The 21,196-nt window shown below is 46.0% G+C and overlaps 2 protein-coding genes across 14 annotated transcripts in view; one reads left to right on the top strand and one right to left on the bottom strand.

Moving 5' to 3' along the window:
• Positions 1-21,196, bottom strand: part of St7l (suppression of tumorigenicity 7 like) — a 180,073-nt gene that overhangs the window by 66,401 nt on the left and 92,476 nt on the right. Inside the window, exon 15 of one of the 13 annotated variants that reach the window (XM_071618192.1) lies at positions 3,504-3,853. The exons of 11 other annotated variants lie outside the window; for them this stretch is intronic. In XM_071618192.1, the coding sequence (XP_071474293.1) occupies positions 3,692-3,853 (162 nt within the window). In that variant the 3' untranslated portion in view covers positions 3,504-3,691. Of the gene's footprint in view, positions 1-3,503; positions 3,854-14,905; positions 15,307-21,196 lie in introns of those variants that run through there. One more of the 13 variants, XM_071618193.1, reaches the window with a different exon arrangement.
• Positions 2,137-17,818, top strand: Wnt2b (Wnt family member 2B). Its single transcript, XM_027940337.2, has 5 exons — positions 2,137-2,321; positions 8,799-9,019; positions 9,975-10,252; positions 10,893-11,157; positions 15,268-17,818. The coding sequence occupies exons 1-5, from the start codon at positions 2,137-2,139 to the stop codon at positions 15,495-15,497; spliced, it is 1,179 nt and encodes a 392-aa protein (XP_027796138.1). The 3' UTR covers positions 15,498-17,818.

A 21,196-nucleotide genomic window follows, 5' to 3' on the forward strand; every position in this document is an offset into this window, starting at 1 on the left:
ACCATTCTAGCTTCTCTAAGCTTTACTTCTGATGTTTATTGTCCTCCCAAGCCCCCAGTAGAATACAAACTCCATGAGGACAGAAATTGTTTTGTTTTCCTGTACTCACTGATACACACCAAGTGCCTAGCATAGTCCTAGCATATGACAGGGAATAAATAACTATTTATTGAATTGATAAGTGCCCCTTACCACAGAAAGTGGGGTAAGGGAAAGTGGGTGAGAGTGGAGAGAGGAGACAAAGGTCCTTGGGAACCCTCCTGCAGTAGCTCTGACTCAGATGTCTGCAGCTTCAGTGCAGCCAGCTGTGCCCTGTCCCCTAACACTCTGGAGTCTCTTATCTCCCCCGCCCCACAAAGGAAGAGAGACGGTGAGTTTGGGGTTGGACAGTTACCAGTGTTGTTTACACCAGGACTTTATAATTTAAATAAATCTCTGGGGAGAGTCATGAAAGACACCTCGGAATGAGGGAGCTAGGCGGGAGAACTTAGGCTGAAGCAAGGGTTAGGTCTAGAAGAACTCTCAAAGTTGGACGGCCTAGAGCTTTAAAAAGAATGTATACACTGGTGGTCTGTGGCGCATGCCTGTCATCCCAGCTACTGAAGAGGATGAGGCAAGAAGATCCCAAGTTCCCTGCCAGCCTGGGCAATTTGGCTAGACCTTGTCTCAAAGTTTAAGAAAAAAAGAGGAGGGGATTGAGGGGTGTAGCTCAGGGGCAGAGCGCTTTCTAGCATGCTCGGAGCTCTGTGTTTCATCCCCTGTACCACAAAAGGAAAAAAATATATATAGTTTCTATACAGCAACAAGGGCCACTTTACCCCGCAGAGCTCTACCTGCCAGCCTGGGAAGTGCGGGGGTGGGATAGAGGGAGGAGGAAAGGGGAATCGCTTTCAGCGGACAACCCTCCCGAACTTCCCGACTTACCACGCCCGCAGGAAGGGTGGAAAGGCGAAGGGGAGAAAAGGTCCAGGGCCTCCATTCTCTCAGCAGGACCCCCACCCTGGCCTCCGGTGCGGGAAAACCGCCCAGCTGTTTCTGATTCTTTCCTACTCGCAGCCCCGCCCGAGGGGGTGGAGGACCGAGACACTGGGGGAGAGACTGAGCTCTGCGGAAAACTGGACGGAAGGGCCTGGGCGTCCGCGTCGGGTCCGCAGGTGTGCCTTCTTGGTGTCGGCCATTGATTGATTCCCGGTCCCTAGGCTGGAGAAAGTACCCGGGCGGGGCAGGTGGGTAGGCATCGTGTCTAAATGTTGTGGTGAAAGGGGAGATCAGTGCAGAGGATCGGAAGATGTAGGGAATCAGAGAATCCTCTACCTGAAACCAGATGCCCACCGCGCCTCTGTAGGCAGTGTTGAAAAGGGAGTTAAGATTCTCCTGCAACTCCGTGGCAGGGTTTCTACCCATTTCACAGAAGTGCAAGATGGAGAGGACCCAACGAAATGAGTGCATCTTGTGTGCTCAGCTCCATTGTCGCTGTAGGTGAGGGAACAGCGAGAAGTGTCTGCAACCCCCTTCCATTGCGTACGCCTTGCCATCAACTACAGCCGCAGAAATTGCCGACCGAAGGGCGCTAGGACCCGGTGGCACAGCATCAGTAGGGACTGGGCGCTACGGGCGCTGAAGGGCGCAGCTGTCCCGGTCGCGTGGCGCCCGAGCAGGTGGGGGCGCAGCGCTGCGACGCGCTGGAGAGCCCAGGGGCGGAGGCGGCCGCCACACCTAGGGTGTCGCGGAGTGCCCGGGTCTGGCGCAGGCGGAGTCGCCTTGAAGGCCGCGCGTGTCCCCGGTCTCGGCCCCGCCCCGCGCCGTCCAATGAGAGCCCGCGGGCTGGAGGGGCTGTCCGCACTTTCGGCCCCGCAGCTCCACACGGTGCCTCTGAACCTCTGACACCGCACCTCGTGCTCTGGCAACGCGCCCCAAGACTCCGGCTCCGCGCCCGTCGTGGATTTCTCGACACGGCAACTTACGATCTTTCCGGGACCCCACGCCCGGCTCTCGGACTCCGCGTGACGGCAGGTCCCCAACCGACTGCGAACCCCATGGCCACCCAGAGGGGTGAGGTAGGAGCACCCTGAGTAACCCCAGACTGTGCCCCGTCCACGCCCCTGCGGGCTGTGCGGCGGGCGTCTTCGGGGAGCTATGCTGAAGCCTGGTGGTGCGGAGGAAGCCGCGCAGCTCGACCCTCGGCGCGCCCGCGCCCTTGCCCCTGCGCCGGTGCCTAGACCCGTCCTCCCCGACGTCTCTCCAGCTTCGGCCCGCTTAGGTCTTGCCTGCCTTCTTCTGCTGCTGCTGACTCTGCCGGCCCGTGTAGATACGTCCTGGTGGTGAGTTGTGGCTCTTCGGGTTGGGTGGATGAGGTCAGAGGCTGGAGGCGCCAATAGGGCATATACAGCTCCCTGCGCAGCCAGCTCAAGGGACCAGGTCGCTTGACAGAACTAAAGGGAGTCCCTGCAGTACGGTCAACTTAAGTCGAGAAGTAGCCAGAGTGGAGTATGGGGGCGATGAGGCGCCGTGTCCTACTCCCCTGGTGAGGGAGGGTGCTGGGCATTTGGACACCCCATAGTTGAGGTTCCCCAGGCCCCCATGGGCTGTAACCCCTCTATTCCATTCAACTCAAGCCCTGTAGGGCAGAAGTTGCCTTCCGTTGAGTTCAATGAACCAGACCCCCTTTCGGTGGCTGTTCCGCAGGGCCCTCGATCGCCTAAGTACCAAGCATTAGAAGTGAAACCGAGGCAAAACCACCCCATTAATCCCCGTAATTAAAACAAACAAAACACTTGGGTTTGCATCATCTGGGCATTTGTCTTAAACCTTGGCTTTGAGGAGATCACTTGGAACTTTGTCTTCCTCGGTTTTTTTTTTCCCCCCTTATCCAGAGGACCTTATCTCCCAGAGGCTTCTGGAATCCCAAAATACTGAGATACCCTCTCTCCTCAGATCTGTCGCAGGCCTGGACTCCAGACCTTCACAAGAGGTCAGACGAGGCAAGAGGCATTAAAAATCCATTGGATGGCCATTGTGGTAGCGCAAGCCTGTAATCGCAGCCACTCAGGAGGCTGAGGCAGGAGAATCACAGGTCCAAGGCTAGCATGAGCAATTTTTAGTGTCTCAAAATAAAAAGGGCTGACGATGTAGTTCAGAGGTAGAGGGTGCTTGCCTAGCATGTGTGAGGTCTGGTGTTAGAGATCCCCTGTATGTTGGGTGGGGGGGGGGGCGGGAATCCACTGTATGTCTGTTTTTGCAGAACTGATCCATCTCCACATGCTTCCAAGCACTGGATGGCACTTACACCCTTCTCTCAGGAAAAAGAGCTGCAGGCCCCCGCCCTGACCACACACCTTGGAGAGGGGCGGGGCAGGGCAAGGGGAAAGAGTTGGACTGAGAAGATTCTATCCTCTCATCTTTCCTCTTCACCTACCGGCCACCCGCCCCCCCTGCCCCCCCCCCCCCCATCAAACTGGCTTCTTGGACTGGGTTAGTGCCTCTACCATGCTGTGCCTCCCCTTACTTTTCTTACTGTGCTCCTCCTCTCTTGCAACTAACAGGCCACCTCACCCCCACCCCCACATACACTGTGGTCTCTTCTCCTCTTGCACCCTGTGGCTTTTCTCCTCTTGACTTGGAATCTTGGCTGGAAGGGGAGAGGGTAGCTGGCTGAGGGGCCGGCCAGCTTGGGCTGCAGATTCCTATCATTTCAAGATGCGTTGCTCTCCACCCCCACCCCCACCCCTGTTTTCCTGTAGAAGAAAATTCTCTTTTGGATCTTTTTTATCTCTGATGTGTTGGGGAAGGCAAGGAGGGGGGTTCTGGATGGGAGAGCGGGCGGCCTATATCTTACATCTGGCTTGAAACATTCCTTTAGAAAGAGAAAGGGAAAAAGGGAGACAGGAAAACAAATCTTTAAATTATTCAGAATGAAATTCAAAGCCACCCTTTACCTTCATGGTTCAGTTTAGCTTTGGACTTACATCTTCTGGATCCCTATGGAGACAGCATGAGAGCATGAAGTGACCACTGCACATCTTCATGCAGCTCAATTTGCATATTTGGTTTTGCAGCTCAAATTTGCAATTTGGTTTTGCAGCTCAATTTGCAATTTGGTTTTATGAACTCTTGTTTCTTGCCAGTGTGGGAGGCAGTCTTGGGGACCAGTTGGTGTTTAGTTGAGGAAATCACTGACAATTTCACATCCTGCTACCGCTTCCTAAAGACCCAAGGGGCATTGTTTGTAGTCTATTTTTTTTATCCTTGGCTGCTCCCCTTCTTTTCTTTTCTCCCTCTATTACCCTTTCCCCACATGGTTCATATTAAAGATTTTGGAAAAATTCTTGAGATGGAAGAGCTCTGAAGGGAGAGGCAGGTGACACACAAAGGGACTTAGCAGTCCCTGTGAAATGGAGGAAGAAAGCAAAAGGGCTAGCAGAGGGAGTGGGTGCAGAGGTTGTTTCAGTCTCCTTGACCCCCACCTGTCACAGCTGCAGGCCCAGATGCCTGCCTCAGTGGTTTCCTTCTCTAGGACAAGGTGGAAAGTTGAGGTCTGAAGGCAGATCAGATCCCCAATGTGATTCTTTTTCCCTTAAGAGAAAATCCAACAAACTTGATATTTTATACAACCCTTAGAAGAGATGTATACTGACTTCAGTGTATGTCCTTGTTCCACTGTGGAGCAGAAGGCTAACAGCAATGTTACCAGCTGATAGTCTGCTTTTCCTTCTAGCCCTACATTCTTCTCCTTCCTCTCCAACCACTCCTTCCTTCCCTCTACCCTTAATTAGAGGAAAAAATGGATGGTTTCTTCTTAGTCTATGACAAACAAGAAAAGGAGACTTCTGTCATGTGCTTCCCTGTTCTATGTTGTAGGGGGTTGGATGTAGGGGATCAAAAGAGTAGGGCTATGTTCCTGGGCTCACAAATAAAGAAAAATAGAGAGTGGTATTATATTAGCATTACAGTTATGACCAACAGTTGAAATTTAGTGAGTCCTTACTAAACTCCAGGAACTATGGCCAAGCACCTTATAAGCATCATCTTTAATCCCTAGAAATAATAATCCAGTGAGAGGTACTACTATCCCTATTTCACAAATTAACGAAGTGAGGGAAAAGAGAGGAGCAGTAAAGAAACTTGCCCAAGCCAGATATGGTTGTACAAGAGGCTGAGGCAGGAGGCTCACCAGTTTTGAGACCAGCCTGGGTGACTTGAAATAAAAAGAAAGGACTGGTGGCATAGCTCAGAGGTATAGCATTTGCCTAGAATGTGCAAGTCCCTGGGTTCAAAACCCAGTACGAAAAGAAAGAAAGAAACTTGCTTAAGTGTATGCCAATCTTGAAGCCAAAGTGTTTTACTCCTAAGAAAGCACTGTGTTGTGTGTCTCTCTTACCCCTGGAATAAAAGAGTACTTGGACTTTCAAGTCAGATGGCCTTTTTTGTTTTAGTTGTAGTCAGACACAATACCTTTATTTATTTATTTATTTTTTATGTGGTGCCAAGGATCGAACCCAGGGCCTCCCACTTGCTAGGTGAGCACTCTACCATTGAGCCACAACTCCAACCCCCTGATGGCCTTTGTTTATCCTGGGTTTTCTCCAACTACTCCTGATAGATAGAGTGGAATAGTTTTACTTACTGTTCCTGAACCTCAGTTTCTTCACCTATAAAATGGATCTTAATTTTTTCTCTCTCTCTCTGGATTTTTGTACAAAAAATGTCTCACAAACCATAAAGCACTAACAAATGCTGTGGTATTAAGAGCAGATTTGGGGGCTAGGGATGTGACTCAGTTGTACAGCACTTGCCTAGCATGTGCAAAGCCCTGGGTTAAATCCCCAGTTCCTTGAAAAGAAAAAAAGAGATTTGGAGAGGCTAATAGTTTTATTCCTGTGTTCAAAATCCTATATGTGCGTGGCTGAACTATGTGTATTAAGAGATCTACACAAAAGGGGGAGAGAAAAAAAAAAAAGAGGATCTTTGGCCTCATTAAAAGGACACAAACATAAAACATCTGCAAATAGACTGGCAGTGTTGACAAGGAGTAAAGCTGTAACTGAAATGAAGTTTATGGCTAGCTAAGGATATGGAAGTTGGGGATAAATCAGAGCAGTTAGTTGTTTATTCAACAAAGTTACTGAGTACCTACTATGTGCTGGACACTATTCTCAGTGCTGAGGATATGAATGTGAACAAAACAAAGAGTTGGGGGTACGGCTCAATGGAAGAGGGCTTGCCTGGCACGAGTGAAGTGCTGGGTTCAATAGCCAGCATCATCTTGTCCCAAGAGAAGATAAAAACAAGAGACAAGAATTCTTGCCTTCGTGGAGCAGCGTGATTGTGGGAAAATGCAGACTCTGATTTAGTCAGCCTGGGGTAGAGCTTGAGTTTCTAACAAATTCCCAGATGATGCAGATATTTTGTGTGCTCTAGGGACTATACTTTGAGTAGTAGTAAGGGTCTGGGGCAGAGTGTGAGTCAAGAGGAAATGTGAATTAGTTCAAAGCAGGTGAAGGGAGAGCATGCTGGTATAGGAAGCAGGGAAGAAAGTGAAGAATTTACTTTTGGGAGGGGAAAACAAAGCTGGAGATTTAGGGGCATCTAACATCCTCTCCCAAACCATTAAGCTGGGGGATGCTTTAAACATCTGTGTGCCCCTAACAGATGAACTCAGTGCTGGGTACATGGCAGCCATTTTGTAAGCATGTGGTGAACTGCAAAGAGATGGACTTGAGTTCAGTCTCAGCATTATTGGAAGCCCCCACACTGACAACTGGGGCCAACTACTAGCCAGCAGGCAAGCCCCATGCTCTGCAAGGTCTTGAAGTAGTTACTTAGTGGGGTAAGTAGAAAAACCTAATTATCTTGCCATCTTAGATTCTGAACAGATGTTCCCACGCTCGTTGAGGACGTAATAAGAGGGACCAATGTGGGCTGCAGCAGAATGGACTTAAGTCAGACCACAGAAAGGCCTTTTCTCCAGAGTTTGGCCTGCCCCACTCCAGTCTGTCTCATGAGTGCTGGATTATTGGTCTCACGTTCCCATCCAACCCCGCTCCTCCCAAGCATTCTCAGGAAAAAAACAAAACAAAGCAAAACCCCCCAAAACCAAAAACACCCATTGCCTAGAGCAGTACTCTTATGGGGAAGCAGAAAGGCGGTAAGACAGGGAAGAGCTCCAACTCCAACGTCTTGATTCTCCAAACAAAGCACCACAGCAGTGGGTGTAACTCAGGGCTGTGCGTCAGGCAGCCCTTTCCGGCCTGGCCCAGCCTGGGGTGTTTATTTTGTTTGTTCCTGGAAGCTGCAGCCCTGATGGACAGTGCTGGGGACACTGATTCCATGGGATTTGTTAGAAGACGGCCAGCCTCTCACCCCTCCCTCGGGACAGATGGGGCCCATCAGCCCTGCTGAGTTCCCAAAGAGGCAAGCATCAGCCCTCCTGTGTTTGTTTGAGTTGGTGTCACCAGTGGTGATCCAGTCTGTGGGTGAGGGCTGGCTGTGGGAATGCATGGGGGGAAGGGACACAGGGCCTAGGGCAGTTTGGTTTTTCCCTTCCCCCACTGGCTGCCCTCCCTTCACTTCACCCACTTCTAGACCCATTTTGGGGCAGTTCCCAAACCACTGGCTCATTCATAGCTCAGACCAAAGCTTTTCTGTCTGCAGCAGCAACTGTTCTCTATGGCCCCCACCTGTTCAGAAGAGGGGAGTGTCCCTCTGGGGTGTTTTGCACAGAACAGAGAGTGGACTGCAAATCAAAGGTACTATGGGATTGCAAAGATAGGAGTGAGAAGCAGAGCTGGGCTGCTGAGCCAAAGGAAATAGGTGAATGACTCTGAACTCTTGGTGGCTTCTTGGGGAGAAAGGGTGATACACCCATTTTCTCTGCAAAATGCTCTTCCCAAGGTTTGTGATGGTGTCCAGGGCCAAGAGTATTTGAAAGAAAATAGTGAGTGCCTTGAGAAACTGGAGAATGAATGATTCTAGTGACCCACCTATCCTTTAGGAGCCCATCTCAGTTATCTTCTTATAACTGTTCAAACTGGGCAGTCGGGGGACTGGAGTATTTTATCTTGGCTTTTGGCTTCCCACTGCAAACAGCTTTCTGTTCATGCAGGTCTATCCAGGGCATTGAATCTTATAGGCTAGGAAAAGTGATTTTAAAATCTTCCTTAGTTAAGGAAGGCCTTGGAGCCTGAAAATAAAAGGGGAGAGGTTCGGAGGTGGGGGGAGTCTTTCTCCCTAAAATATTGAAAATATTGGGAATGAGGATTTTTTTTTTTTTTTAGCTACATGAGTCTAACTAAAGCTGTAAACATTACTCAGAATTGTCCACTATGTCTCTTCCTGCCCATCCCTCCCTGTTTCCATCCCCCCGTCTTCAAAGACCAGCCACTCGGGACGTTCCTCTTCATGTGGGTTTAAGAGTGTTGTCTCAGACCCTTGTTTTGTTAGTTTACTTTTCTGTGAGGATTTTAATGTTTATTAAATAAACAGGCAATGGGTTTGTGTGACATGCCCACAGCTTCTGTGTATATGACACATGCCTGGCCTATGTTCTGGGAGTGTGTGTCACTTTGGCCTTTGGCTGGGGAACTGGTAATGTGGGAGACCACCAATTACTCTTTCTGCAACTGTGTAACTATTTCTTCAGAGCTTGTGGGGAATGGTTCTACCCATCAGCCTCAGGGAATGTGGGTTGGGGGAAAGGCAAGGAATCTAATCTAGATATAAAACATTCCCCCCGCCCTTTATCCCCTTCCTGATGCAGAAAAGAGATCGGATGCTCTGACAGGGCCATCTCCACCTTACAGGTACATTGGGGCACTAGGGGCCCGAGTGATCTGTGACAATATCCCTGGTTTGGTGAGCCGGCAGCGGCAGCTGTGCCAGCGTTACCCAGATATCATGCGCTCAGTGGGTGAAGGTGCCCGAGAATGGATCCGAGAGTGTCAGCACCAGTTCCGCCATCACCGCTGGAACTGCACCACGCTGGACCGGGACCACACTGTCTTTGGCCGTGTCATGCTCAGAAGTAGGGGCCTCTTTCATCCTGCTTCAGCTCCTTCCCTTCGTATGCCTAGGGCTTGTGGGGAGGGGGAGGTATGATCCTCCCTACTCTCTTCCCACACTACTTCATAATTAGAACACAGGATATAGTTGGGAACAGACACTTAGTACCTTATTATTTTGTAGGCAGGGCCCCCTCTAAATCACAGTGGTTTGGAATGATGGCATAGAGGTAAAGCCTTCCCTAGCATCTTCATCTTTTACCCTCATTTTCTCTGCCCTTCCCATTCCGAGGGGGCATCCATGCACTATAAGGATGCAGACCAGAGATACAGTCACCCTAACACTCCCAACACTACAGTAATGGGAACAAAAGATAAACAGAAAGGTGATATGTAAATATTTGTAGAGTTAGTGGCTTGGCCCTAGCTCAGCAACAAAGCTAAGCAGAGCTAGACAGTAAACTAGGAGAAAGGGAACGAGTTGGGAATCTGGAGGTGTCAGGGGTATAGGGATGATGACTCATCAGACCCCAAGAGCAGGCAGAGAAGGTAGCATATCTTCCTAAACAGACCCCTGGGCTGGGGTCCGGATAGTAGGGGAACTGTCCAGCAGTGTGGGCCTGAAAAGCCTTGAATGTGGACTCAGGCAGGCTTAACCATACCAGTGTACCAGTGGTGAGGATGATGCATCATGGGACTTGTCAATGGAAGGACCCAAGAAAATTGGAAGGAAACAAGAGTAAAGTCAGCCCAACAGGTCAGATGTACAAAGAAGTGGGTAGAGAATACTGAGGGCTAAGGGAAGAGATCAGATAATCTGAGGAATGCTCTTGGAACGGAAGGACACCTTGAATAAGGGGAATATAGTGGGTGGCTCTGGGAAAGAAGAGGAGAGGAAGGGAGGTATCTGAGACTGGATAGGTTCAAGAAGGGGACAGACATGGACCTCTTTCCTGATATGCCTCTATCTTTCTCTAGGTAGCCGGGAAGCAGCATTTGTATATGCCATCTCATCAGCAGGGGTGGTCCACGCTATCACTCGTGCCTGTAGCCAGGGTGAATTAAGCGTGTGCAGCTGTGATCCCTATACCCGTGGTCGACACCATGACCAACGTGGGGACTTTGACTGGGGTGGCTGCAGTGACAACATCCACTATGGTGTCCGCTTTGCTAAGGCATTTGTGGATGCCAAGGAGAAGAGGCTTAAGGACGCCCGGGCCCTCATGAACTTACATAATAACCGCTGTGGTCGCACGGTTAGTATTCATGTCTATGTGTATATTCATATTTGCTGGGGAAGACCAGTTTGTGTAACCATAGACTAAATGTGAAGGTAGAAGAGCTGAAGGCTTCTGGATTTCCTTCATAAGCCCCAAAATCCCAAATAGGGGAGTACTAAATGCAAAGGAGCTTGGCAATGCCTAGATTCCACCGGGTTTCCACATAGATGGAAAGTAACTTTTCAAAGATGATGAGAACTGCCTTCATAAAGACTGAGGAAATAAGAGGTTGTTCTAGCCTGTTCACTGGTAATGTGAACACATAAAGTGCTGGAAAACAACATACTACAAAAGCAGAAGGTATGGTACTTGATACTTTAAAATGTGAAAACTACAGGACGAGTGAGCACATTGTAATCGTGAGCAGAACCTGTGGCTCTATAATCCAATAGGCTGTCATAACAAGTACTCTTGGCCAGGGAGGTTCCTAGAAGAGGAGTTTCTTTAACTGGATCAGGAAGAATGGGTGGGATCTGATGTGGGAGAGAATCACTAAGGGCTTGACCAGGTGGCCAGGACCAGCAGATCATAGAGCACTCATTCTTTTGGCCCTAGGGATGTCTAAAAAGTACCCTGGCCAGTGACTCTCCTTTACCTGCCTCCTCCCCCCATCCAGGCTGTGCGGCGGTTTCTGAAGCTAGAGTGTAAGTGCCACGGTGTGAGCGGCTCCTGTACTCTGCGCACCTGCTGGCGTGCACTGTCAGACTTCCGCCGCACAGGTGATTATCTGCGACGGCGCTATGATGGGGCTGTGCAGGTGACGGCCACCCAGGATGGTGCCAACTTCACAGCAGCCCGCCAAGGCTATCGCCATGCCACCCGGACTGATCTTGTCTACTTTGACAACTCCCCAGATTACTGTGTCTTGGACAAAGCTGCAGGTGAGTAGTGAAGTGGGCAGAGACATGGAGTCCAAGTTCTTGGTACAGGCATCACTGGTTAATCATGGTTTGTTCAGTCCCAGGAATCAGGTAAGAAGATGCTATAGGAGGATTCAGTCTCCTCCCTACGTGAAAACCTGGTCATGAGACTGGTCCACCAGTCCAATGCTACCTACACTGAGAGGTGGTCATTAGCTCCTTGAGGCCTGGGGCCACGTAGTGCTCCTTTGTGTTCCCAGCATCTGGGATATAGTAGGCAAGCTCACAAGATGTTTAAGTAAGTTTTTTCAGTTCTGAGAAATATGTGAGCTACACAGAAGCACAAGATACCAAGCCTTTGGCTCTTTGCAGTCTAGCTAAATAAAAGTGAGATTAGGGCTGGAGATGTTGCTCATTGGTAAGCATTGCCCTAGCATAGAACGCACAAGGCCCTGGGTTTGATCCCCTCAGCACTGCCCCCGAAAAGAGAGAGAGAGAGAGAGAGAGAGAGAGAGAGAGAAAGAAAGAGTGAGTAATGGGTAAACAAATGCAACTACAAAGAGAGATGACAGTTGAAACTAAGAAAAGTTTATTTGAAAGTATAGAATTTAAGCTGCTCTTTGAAGGGTGAGGATTCTCTGGATAGCTAGAGAGAAGACTAGACAGATGCTGGGTGCAATAGCATAGGCCTATAATCCTGGCAACTCAGAAGGCCAAGGAAGGATGATCCCAGGTTCAAGGCCAGCCTGGACAACTGAGTCACACCCTATCTCAAAATTAAAAGAATAAAGATCTAAGGATGTTGCTCAGTGGTAGAATACCCTTAGGTTAAATTCCCAGTACTGGGGGGAAAAATAAAGAAAAGAATAGATACTGTGCACAGGAACAGAGTGGTAGAGAAAGCCCATGATCTGGTTCAGGGACAGAGCAGATCAATCTTACTGAGTAAATGTTTCTGGCAAGGGGAATTAAAGGTAGAAAGATAAGGAGGAACCAGATCATGAATGATACTGAAAAGCTACATCTAGTGTACTATCATTTAACATTCTAAAATGGAGTCAGGGAAACAAGGAAAGAGGAGATCCACACTGAAGGCTTTACCTAAAAAGTAACAAATGGCTGGTACCAGGCAAAAAATTGTTGTTTTTCAGTCTCTTGTAGATAATTATGGTGGAATTTTTGGGAATGCTGGAAAGGTACTTCAACAAAGTGGAAGCTGCATCCTGGCTTATAGTTTCTGGTTTAGATGGGTTAAACTGGGAATAACATGCAGTTTAACAGAACTGCTTCTCTTCTGGTGACTGTCATGGAGTTCCCAGGCTTTTTTCTGCAGACTCAAGAGTCAGAACTTTGGTGAGGTAGAGCCAAAAACCTCAGCTGTCTTCTGTACTGTTTGTTTTTACTCATCACTGTCCTTCCTGGAGAGGCAAGGGGCCGAGTAAAACTGAGCAGAAACAGGGTAAAGCTCTACCCGAGAAACACAGAAAGTATGTGTACTTTGCAGGGTGCTAAAAGAAAGGCTGGGCAAGCCCTGCTGATTGCCACACTGAGTTCCCTCCACTAGGTGAGTTTTCCAGTTGGTCTAATTCAGAGGGTTAATCACTAGATGCCTGGGAATGATTCCTTAACATCTGAGGTGTAAGCTTTTTTTTTTTTTTTTGCAGTACTGGGGACTGAACCTAAGGGCACTCTATCACTAAGCTATATATCCAACCCTTTTTATTTTTAATTTTGAGAAAAAGACTTGCTAAGTTGCCCAGGCTGTCCCTGAACTTGGGATCCTTTTGCCTCAACCTCCTGAATGTAAGCTTATTTTGCCTTACCTAAAATGCATCTTTAGGGAAGGATCTTTGGAATTAGGGAAGATAGGTCATATGTGTGTTAGTTTCCCTCTGTGGCATAAAATTAGGTCTCATAAAACTCAAAGTGGGGCCTGGAATACAAAGGGTATACAGCTCATCCTAGGAGCCATTGGAATTATGAGACTAACATATATGTAAAATAATATAGGTAGAAAGGTAGGAAGGAAGGGTGGGGAGAGGGGGAGAGAGAAAGAGAGACAAGAAAGAAGGAAGAATAATACATATAAATGACCTAGTCAGCCCAAACTCTAGAGCAGTGATTTCCTGAAATTTGGGGTGGTATATTCCAATCATTAAGAAGAAAAAAAGAGCCAGGAGCAGTGGCACACACCTGTAATTCCAGTGCCTTGGGAGGCTGAGGCAGGAGGATCACGAGTTCAAAGCCAGCCTTAGCAACTTAGTGAGGCACTTATGCAACTCAGAGAGACCTTCTAGGAAAAAAATATTGAAAAAGGGCTGGGTATGTGGCTCAGTGGTTAAACACCCTTAGGTTCAATCCCCAGTATCAAGAAAGAAAAAAAAAAGCATGTACCTCCATTATATTCATATTTACTCTTTACTTATTGTTTCACTATACTCATATATAATAAAATATGCATAATATATATCCCTAAAATAGAAATTTTAAACCAATGGATAAAATACCAATAGAGAAGTTCTAGCATGTTTTCCCTTTATCCCAGAGGAATGTGAATACTACTGCTATCTAAATTAGTTAATCCATTCTCTTTTTTGAACTTCCATGCCAGTCACTTCTCATCTCTTGGTCCTTATTAATAAGGTCCAACCCATAGAAAATTCTGACTTTAATTTTTCTGTTGACAGGATCTCTTTTGCAATTGATCAAAATACAGTCCTGAGCATTCCCTATGCAGGGGGAAAACATAAAATTAGGTCTCATAAAACTCAAAGTAGGGCCTGGAATTCAAAGGGTATTCTTACCCTCCAAAAAGTTCTTGCTATGGGCTGGGGTTGTGGCTCAGCAGTAGAGTGCTCGCCTAGCACGTACGAGGCCCTGGTTCGATCCTCTGCACCACATTAAAAATAAACTAAAGGTATTGTATCCACCTACAACTAAAAAAAAACTTAAAAAAAAAGTTCTTGCTATAAGGGGTCATACAAAGAATATTCATTAGGAACTCCTTAGAGATAAGTCTTCAACCAGTCATGCTAATCAGTGCACCTCCTTATCTGAACAGAGATTATAGATTTAATAATCCCCTAAGTTAGATGTTACTACTATTACCATTCACATATGAGAAAACTAAGGCCCAGAGACATTAATTAACTTGATAAGTCACACAGCTAAGAAGTGGCAGAACTGGTATTTGAATCTAGACAATTTGAAGTCTGAGCTCACACTTTTAATGGCCACGCTCTATACTTCTTCTCAGTATAGTAGTATAGTACAATGCAAGGTCCAAAATACTAAAAAATGGTATCAAGATTACAGTTGTGGTAAGATGTCTTAGAAGAGATAAATTATAGGCTAAGTTTTTATTGTAGTTGTTGTTTTACTGATATTTTTGGGGGGAGGGAGGTGAGGTATTGGGGATTAAACCCAAACCACTTTACCACTGAGATACATTCCCCAGACCTTTTTATTTTTTATTTTGAGTCAGGGTCTTGCTAAGTCCCAGGCTTACCTTGAACTTGTAATCTTCCTGTTTCAGTTGAATAGGGAGGTATGTACCACCATGCCTGGCTGTTGTTTTATTTTATTTTTTTTTGGTGGGGGGTAACTGAGGGTTGAACTCAGTGGCACTCAACCACTAAGCAACAACCCCAGCCTTTTTTGTATTTTTATTTAGAGACAGGGTCTCACTGAGTTGCTTAGTACCTTGCTGTTGCTGAGGCTGGCTCTGAACACTCTATTCTCCTGCCTCAGCCTCCCAAGCCACTGGGATTACAGGAGTGTGCCATGGCACCCATCTGTTTTACTGTTCATTATAGAAAATTTCAAACATAAAAAACCTCGCCACGCTTTAATAATTATGAACATTTAAAGTTATATTTTGAATAGGATATAAAAATTGTTTATTGGCAGGGAGAGAACTGCAGGTGAAATCAATAGCCTTTGAGGAGCCTTGATGGTAGGAAATAACAACTCTGGTTTAGAGGGCAATGAGGGAATGATCATTTTGGCTAGAGGATGTATTTTCAGAAGAGAGATTCTTTATGGCTTCCTCCTGAGAATGTGGATGAGGTTGTCCAGAGCTGCTGAAGTAAGATATAACTTGGTTTTCACTCCGTCTCTTTCCCAACCCAGGTTCCCTAGGCACTGCAGGTCGTGTTTGCAGCAAGACATCTAAAGGAACAGATGGTTGTGAAATCATGTGCTGTGGCCGAGGGTACGACACAACTCGAGTCACCCGTGTCACTCAGTGTGAGTGCAAATTCCACTGGTGCTGTGCTGTGCGATGCAAGGAGTGCAGAAACACTGTGGATGTCCATACTTGCAAGGCCCCCAAGAAGGCAGAGTGGCTGGACCAGACCTGAACACACAGATACCTCACCATCCCTCCACTTCAAGCCTCCCAACTCAAAAGCACAAGATCCTTGCATGCACACCTTTCTCCACCCTCAACCCTGGGCTGCTATAGCTTCTATTTAAGGACTTGGAGAATAATCCAGAAGGACTATGGTGTCCTGGTTCCTTAGCCCTGGGAAGGAGTTAATAGGGGATATAAGAAACTGAGTGGCTCCCTGATTTCCCCTTTGGAGGTTTGAAGGGAGAGTAGAAGAAGTAGGGGGTCTTCGGAGTGATTTGAGTTGCACTAAAGTACCTGGTCAAGGCTCATTTTTCCTTTCCCTTGCACTGGTTTCTAATACTTCTTGGATGTGTAAGAGAAAGGGTACCTAGAAACAGCTTTCTTTTGACCCTACCCTGGCTGAGGGTGGACAGGACAGAGATGATACTGCATGATCCTTTACTGAAGACAGTTTGAGCAGACTGCCTGGTTCTCCAAGAGATACTCTTAGGCTAAGCATTCTACTATCAAGAGCCTAAGATTACTAGAGTTAGCCATAGAGGATAAAGTTCCATTCATGTGTTCATATGATTATAAACTGCTGTGTTTTATAGGGGAAAAAATCATATGACTACAAACACACATTCTTTTTCTTTTCTACCTATATCAGACAATACTGCTTCTTTTGCTCACTTGTTGCCTATTCAAACTGAGGTGGCATGCAATGGTTTCCATGTTTAACAGATCTTGAGAACATCCTGGAACAGTACTGGGAGAGTACACATTATTCTGGAGGTTAGTTAGGTTTGGGAAACACTAAGTAAAAGGTAGGTAACTCGTGGAGGGTGGGAAAGGGTAAAGAAAAGCTGATCTCAAGGGCACATGAGGCATCAGTATACACTAGGAAGGTAGTGATCTATGGCTTTGGTAATTTTTTTTTTTTTGAGACAGGGTCTCACTAAGTTGCTCAGGCAGGCCTCCAACTTGTGATCCTCCTGCCTCAACCTCCTGAGTAGCTGGAACCACAGGCATACGTCACCATGCCCAGCTTAACTTTGGTAATTCTTTAGGAGAGGATCCTAACTTTTGAATCTAAGGGCAAGAGTCACTGGATACATAAAGAGAGCCGGGGCTTAGGCCAAAATGATAAATATCTTAGAAGGCAATAGCCTTCCCCCATTTACTCAACAAATCTTTATTTAGTGATTCTCCAAGTCCTAGTGATGATTAATATTCACTCCACATTTGGCTTAAATAGGGGAGGATTCCTTCCATGCTACTACCTGTTGCCTAACTTAGGTTTGTAGTAGTGAAGTCTCTAGAGATAGCAGGTTTAATAATGGACAGAGTCCCCAAAACCTAATTTTATGTGACTTAGTGGTTATCTCTTGCCTGTTGGTATTTTAAACTAGCAGAGTGGTATAGGAACTTTCAGTGAAGAATTGGGTTAAAATCACAGTTGTGTCACTTATTGGTTTTTGTATTTTCAGTAAGATCCCTAAATTCTCTGAGCTTCTACTTTTGTAAAATTTATTTTTGTAAAATTAGGGTATGTACCTGACTGATTATTGAGATACTCTTCACCAAAGCCCCAGACGGGTCAAACTCATCATAACTTCTCTAGGGACTTCTAATTTAGGAATGTATGGTCTTGACAATAGGCTATAGACTAAGGGGCTTATAAAATAATCTGGATATAGGCCCCCTTTCCTTTCCCAAGTTCCTTTCCCACATCCCTTAGGGTCCTCATATGTTTGTGGAGCAACATCACTCTGTAGAGGCAGCAGGAAGTTGGGAGAGCCACAGTTCTGGACCTTGGGGGGCAGATTTATTTGAATGATAGGACTAATATTTATGTAACCTGCTGAGACCTGTGTGGGAGAGTTTAGGGTGGTTTTTCTTTGGTGAGGAGATTTGCTCCAATTTCAAATCCATTAACACAAAACATGAGCTAGTCAGGGTCGTTGTGGTCTGCGGTAAAGGGATGCCTGTGGAGAAATGGGACTGAGTGAGTCAGGCCAAGGGAATGTCTTCCTTGCAGAATGGAGTCAACTGGATAACTGGTGAACCAGTATTGGGATTAGATAGGGGGTGGGGAGAAAAGTTTCTGACATCTTAGGCTGGGATTAAGAGGAAGAAAGTTTTGGAATACTAAGAAGGTAAAGGGGGCCATGGCCAGTCTAAACTCAGGAACAGTGTTGAATGGATTCACTAATACTGCCATGTATACCAGACTGCTGAGAAGAGCCTCAGGTCCCAGCCAGCCCTGATCTTTCAAGAACATCCAGATACCACATTAAAGATGGCATAGGCCTTTCAAGAAAAGTCAACCTGAGTTAAAAACTACTTGTGCCCTATTATTGATTCTTTGATTTTTGGTTCTTACCCTGTTAAAGGAAGTGAGTAGACCTCTTCTGGCATCTCATATTACTCTATGCTTTTTTCTCTGAGCTCCAAATTCTAGCTTACAAAGATGCAGATTTTGCAACTTCCTATAGTTGGTTAAGAGAACAAGCTGTCCAGAGAGTGAGAAGGATAAGCAAAAGAAAAGATATCTATTTCAGCCCCAATACAGAAGCTGTATGGCTAAGCAATTAAATTTTTCCTCTTAGTCCTTAATTTGCTTCTGCATTCCAATTAGCTTTAGACAATTGGCGTTCGTTCTGCACTATACAAACAAACTAATTTATTTGGAACAAGCAATGAAATGAGAACTTTATTTGGTGTGGTCAAGGCTCCATTTCTGTTACTCCTCCACTCTGCCTCTAAGCAACCCCTCTCCCATCCCTCCCATATTTGACAGCAGTCTGTACCATCTGCAGCATCCTAGCTTTTCTCGTGTCTTCCACTTCTCCTTGTTGGTTCTCATTTCCTTTAACTTTTGGTAAATATTTAGGTATAATGCATTGCAGTAAGTGCTATTTGGACACAAAGTTTAAAAATACTATCTCTATCCTTTGAGTATCTTTTTAGAGAAGGCACGTTACTAAAGTACCTCAGCTGCACAGTCTGTAACAAGTAAAATAAGAATACCAGTCTTAACCTACCTAGCCTTGAAGTTAAGAGCCAACTTTTATTGTTATTAGCCTGAATAATGGCACTAATCCACACTCTTTCTTACAGGAATGTTAGTAAAATGAAATCAGGGACTTCAGATTAATTAAAAGAATCCAACATCGCCCTGAGGGTCTATTCCTAAAGTTTTGTCGATCTAACTCATGAATACACACTGCCTTGTTTCAACTCCTCCCTGTTGCAGAGAATATTTTTTTCTTTCACATCCCTTATCAAGAACACCAACCACTAAGTCCTTTGCCAAATTCTCAGACCCACTCAGGACATGAGAGTCTACATGGCTTAATAAAAGACAGATAATCAGGATTATTTTTTTCCTTAGCCTTTTCTGAGTTTTTTATTTAAATGCTCTCAGTGGTCATAGGGCAGAAGCCCAAGCTAGCTGGGGAGAAGGGAGTACACTAGGGAGAGTATGTTTCTCATCCTGGGGAGGCATTCAGCCTAACTCCTGCAGCCAAATTACAGCACCAGAGAACAATGCGATGCATTCCTGGGCAGGTCGGTGGGACCCTGGGCGCCTGGGCCTAGTGGAGAGAGGTGCCAGACACAGAGCTCTCCGTAAGCAATCCTGCAGAGCCGCCCCCTGGGTGCAGAAATGAAATACGGGAGAGCTTCACATTACACAGAGACCTGTAGCTCACACCTGGTTATTGATGGCCTTAGTGGAGGCCTCTGCCCCCACCCTCCACTTGGGAACTGCCTACTACTACGGGGGTTGGGCATCTTTGAAGCAATGTGGTAAAATAAGAAAGAGATGCTTTCTTTTTACTCTGCTGTGTCAGCCCAAGCACAACCACGAAGATACACATGCAAAAAGCACATAGACATGGGCATACAGGAGGTGCACACATATGGATGCACACGTAGCTTCTCTCTGCATGGAAGTTGTAGTCATGTCCCTTCATCCAATCCCCACAAAAGCAACTAGATTTTCAACAAATCCTTCAAAAAGTGTATTAAGAACAGGGTACAGCTGTAACCAAGTTACAAAGCTGCATTATCAATATGCAGGCAACTGCATGGGAACTAGTACTCCTCAGGAGGTAGCCGGGGAATGAGGCCGAATGGCTATGGAGAGAAGACATCAAGGGTGCAGAAGTGCCACCTAAGCAGAGTGGCTGAAGCAGTACAGCTTAAGGCTGATTCGTGCTGGAGACAGTAAGATACACATCCTCGTGCTCTCGTGGGGTAGTTTCCTGTGACTGCATGAGGTATGTAGAATTGCATGGCCTGCTGCTTATGACTGGTTTTAAACTCTTATTGGGTTAGAAAACAGAATGGTTTTGGATTTTAGGGATGATGTTCATAAGAGAGAGGAAGTGAAAGAGACCAAGCAGTGACTTCACTAGGGTAAATGTGTCACAGTTGCATTGAACGCTTTCCCAGAAACTGTTTTTTCTTTGGGTGATTGACAGGTTTCAGGCAGTATCCACTGGGATGTGCGTAATACACCAAATCCTAACTAGAAGGTAAAAGATAAAGGAGAGAAATAATTTATAAGCTCATTCCCCTACTTCTCATTCATGGCCTAAATTATCTCTGAGCATCTTAGTAGAGTTTCCTCATTTACCTAAAATATTTTAGCTTCCCCTGATTTGAACATACAAGATAAGCATTCTCCTCTTTGTCCCCTAACTCTGAAATATGCTGGCTTAAAATTTTCCTTTGTTCACTGCCATTCTGCCCATGAATCTATGGACGGAGCAGTTGCACATGGGCATTCTCTCTCTTTGACCAAAGAAGCCAAAATCTGAAAACTTGATATCAAAACCCTGTTTCTGTTTCTGACCAAACAGGCTATACTGAGTGAAGAAAAAAAGAAAGATGGTTTCATCCATAGATTCATTCTTTGATAATGTTCAAATTGGGGCTTTCCCCAAGAATGACAATATGGTTCCTAAAAAGCCTTATTGTTGACAAAATGCCTGAGTGTGTATGTACATTCTTGTAAACAATCCTGTGATGTAGGGGTTTAAAGGATGCCATTTAAAGGATGCCATTCACAGAAGGTCAGTGATTTGTCCAAGATCACACTAACAGTGAGTGGCCCAGCTAGAACTCAAACCTAGGTCTTCTGACTTTAAATTCTGGGTACTTGCCTCAAACCATGAGAATGTCTAGGACTGGGGGCACCAGGGTACTAGCACCTTCAGAACAGAAATTGCTATAAAATGTTCAAGCCCCATAGGACTCTTAGGATGGCTAGAAGAATACATCTGAGCCAAGTTTACAAAGGAATAGCCTGTGCCTGTCTGAACATCATCAACATCCTCTTTTTGCCACTTTGCCACTATTTCCACCACTACCAGGTGCTCACTATACAAAGTATCCCACGTTTAGCCAACTCAGGCTCCTCGTTCTTTGTAGTCCTTTTCCCCTTTTTCTAGATTAACATTAACATTTTTTGCTTTAATTTTATCTAGTTCTTTTCAAGTGTTGCTAAATGTCTAGACAGAGTAGAAGTAGTCACGAGAAACCATGAGAGGAAACTATTAAGACTCTGGGCTTTTAAGTATACACTAGAATTTCCTTTAAGACTTCATTCTTTTTTAAAATGCTGTCAACTCTTGAGTTTCTAAAGTGAGAACAGGTAATAAGGGTGTTAAGAAACCGTCCTCTCCCAGCCCAGATGCCTAACCAGGGCTTAGTAAA

Source organism: Marmota flaviventris, chromosome 10, assembly GCF_047511675.1.
Source record: "Marmota flaviventris isolate mMarFla1 chromosome 10, mMarFla1.hap1, whole genome shotgun sequence".
In the NCBI taxonomy this organism is placed as follows: Eukaryota; Metazoa; Chordata; class Mammalia; order Rodentia; family Sciuridae; genus Marmota; species Marmota flaviventris.

Bases quoted from the DNA above. Each gene is read 5' to 3' on its own strand.
- Wnt2b (XM_027940337.2), top strand. From the start codon at position 2,137: ATGCTGAAGCCTGGTGGTGCGGAGGAAGCCGCGCAGCTCGACCCTCGG. The intron at 10,253-10,892 runs GTTAGTATTCAT...CCCCCCATCCAG, and splicing joins ATAACCGCTGTGGTCGCACG to GCTGTGCGGCGGTTTCTGAA. The intron at 11,158-15,267 runs GTGAGTAGTGAA...TTCCCAACCCAG, and splicing joins TGTCTTGGACAAAGCTGCAG to GTTCCCTAGGCACTGCAGGT.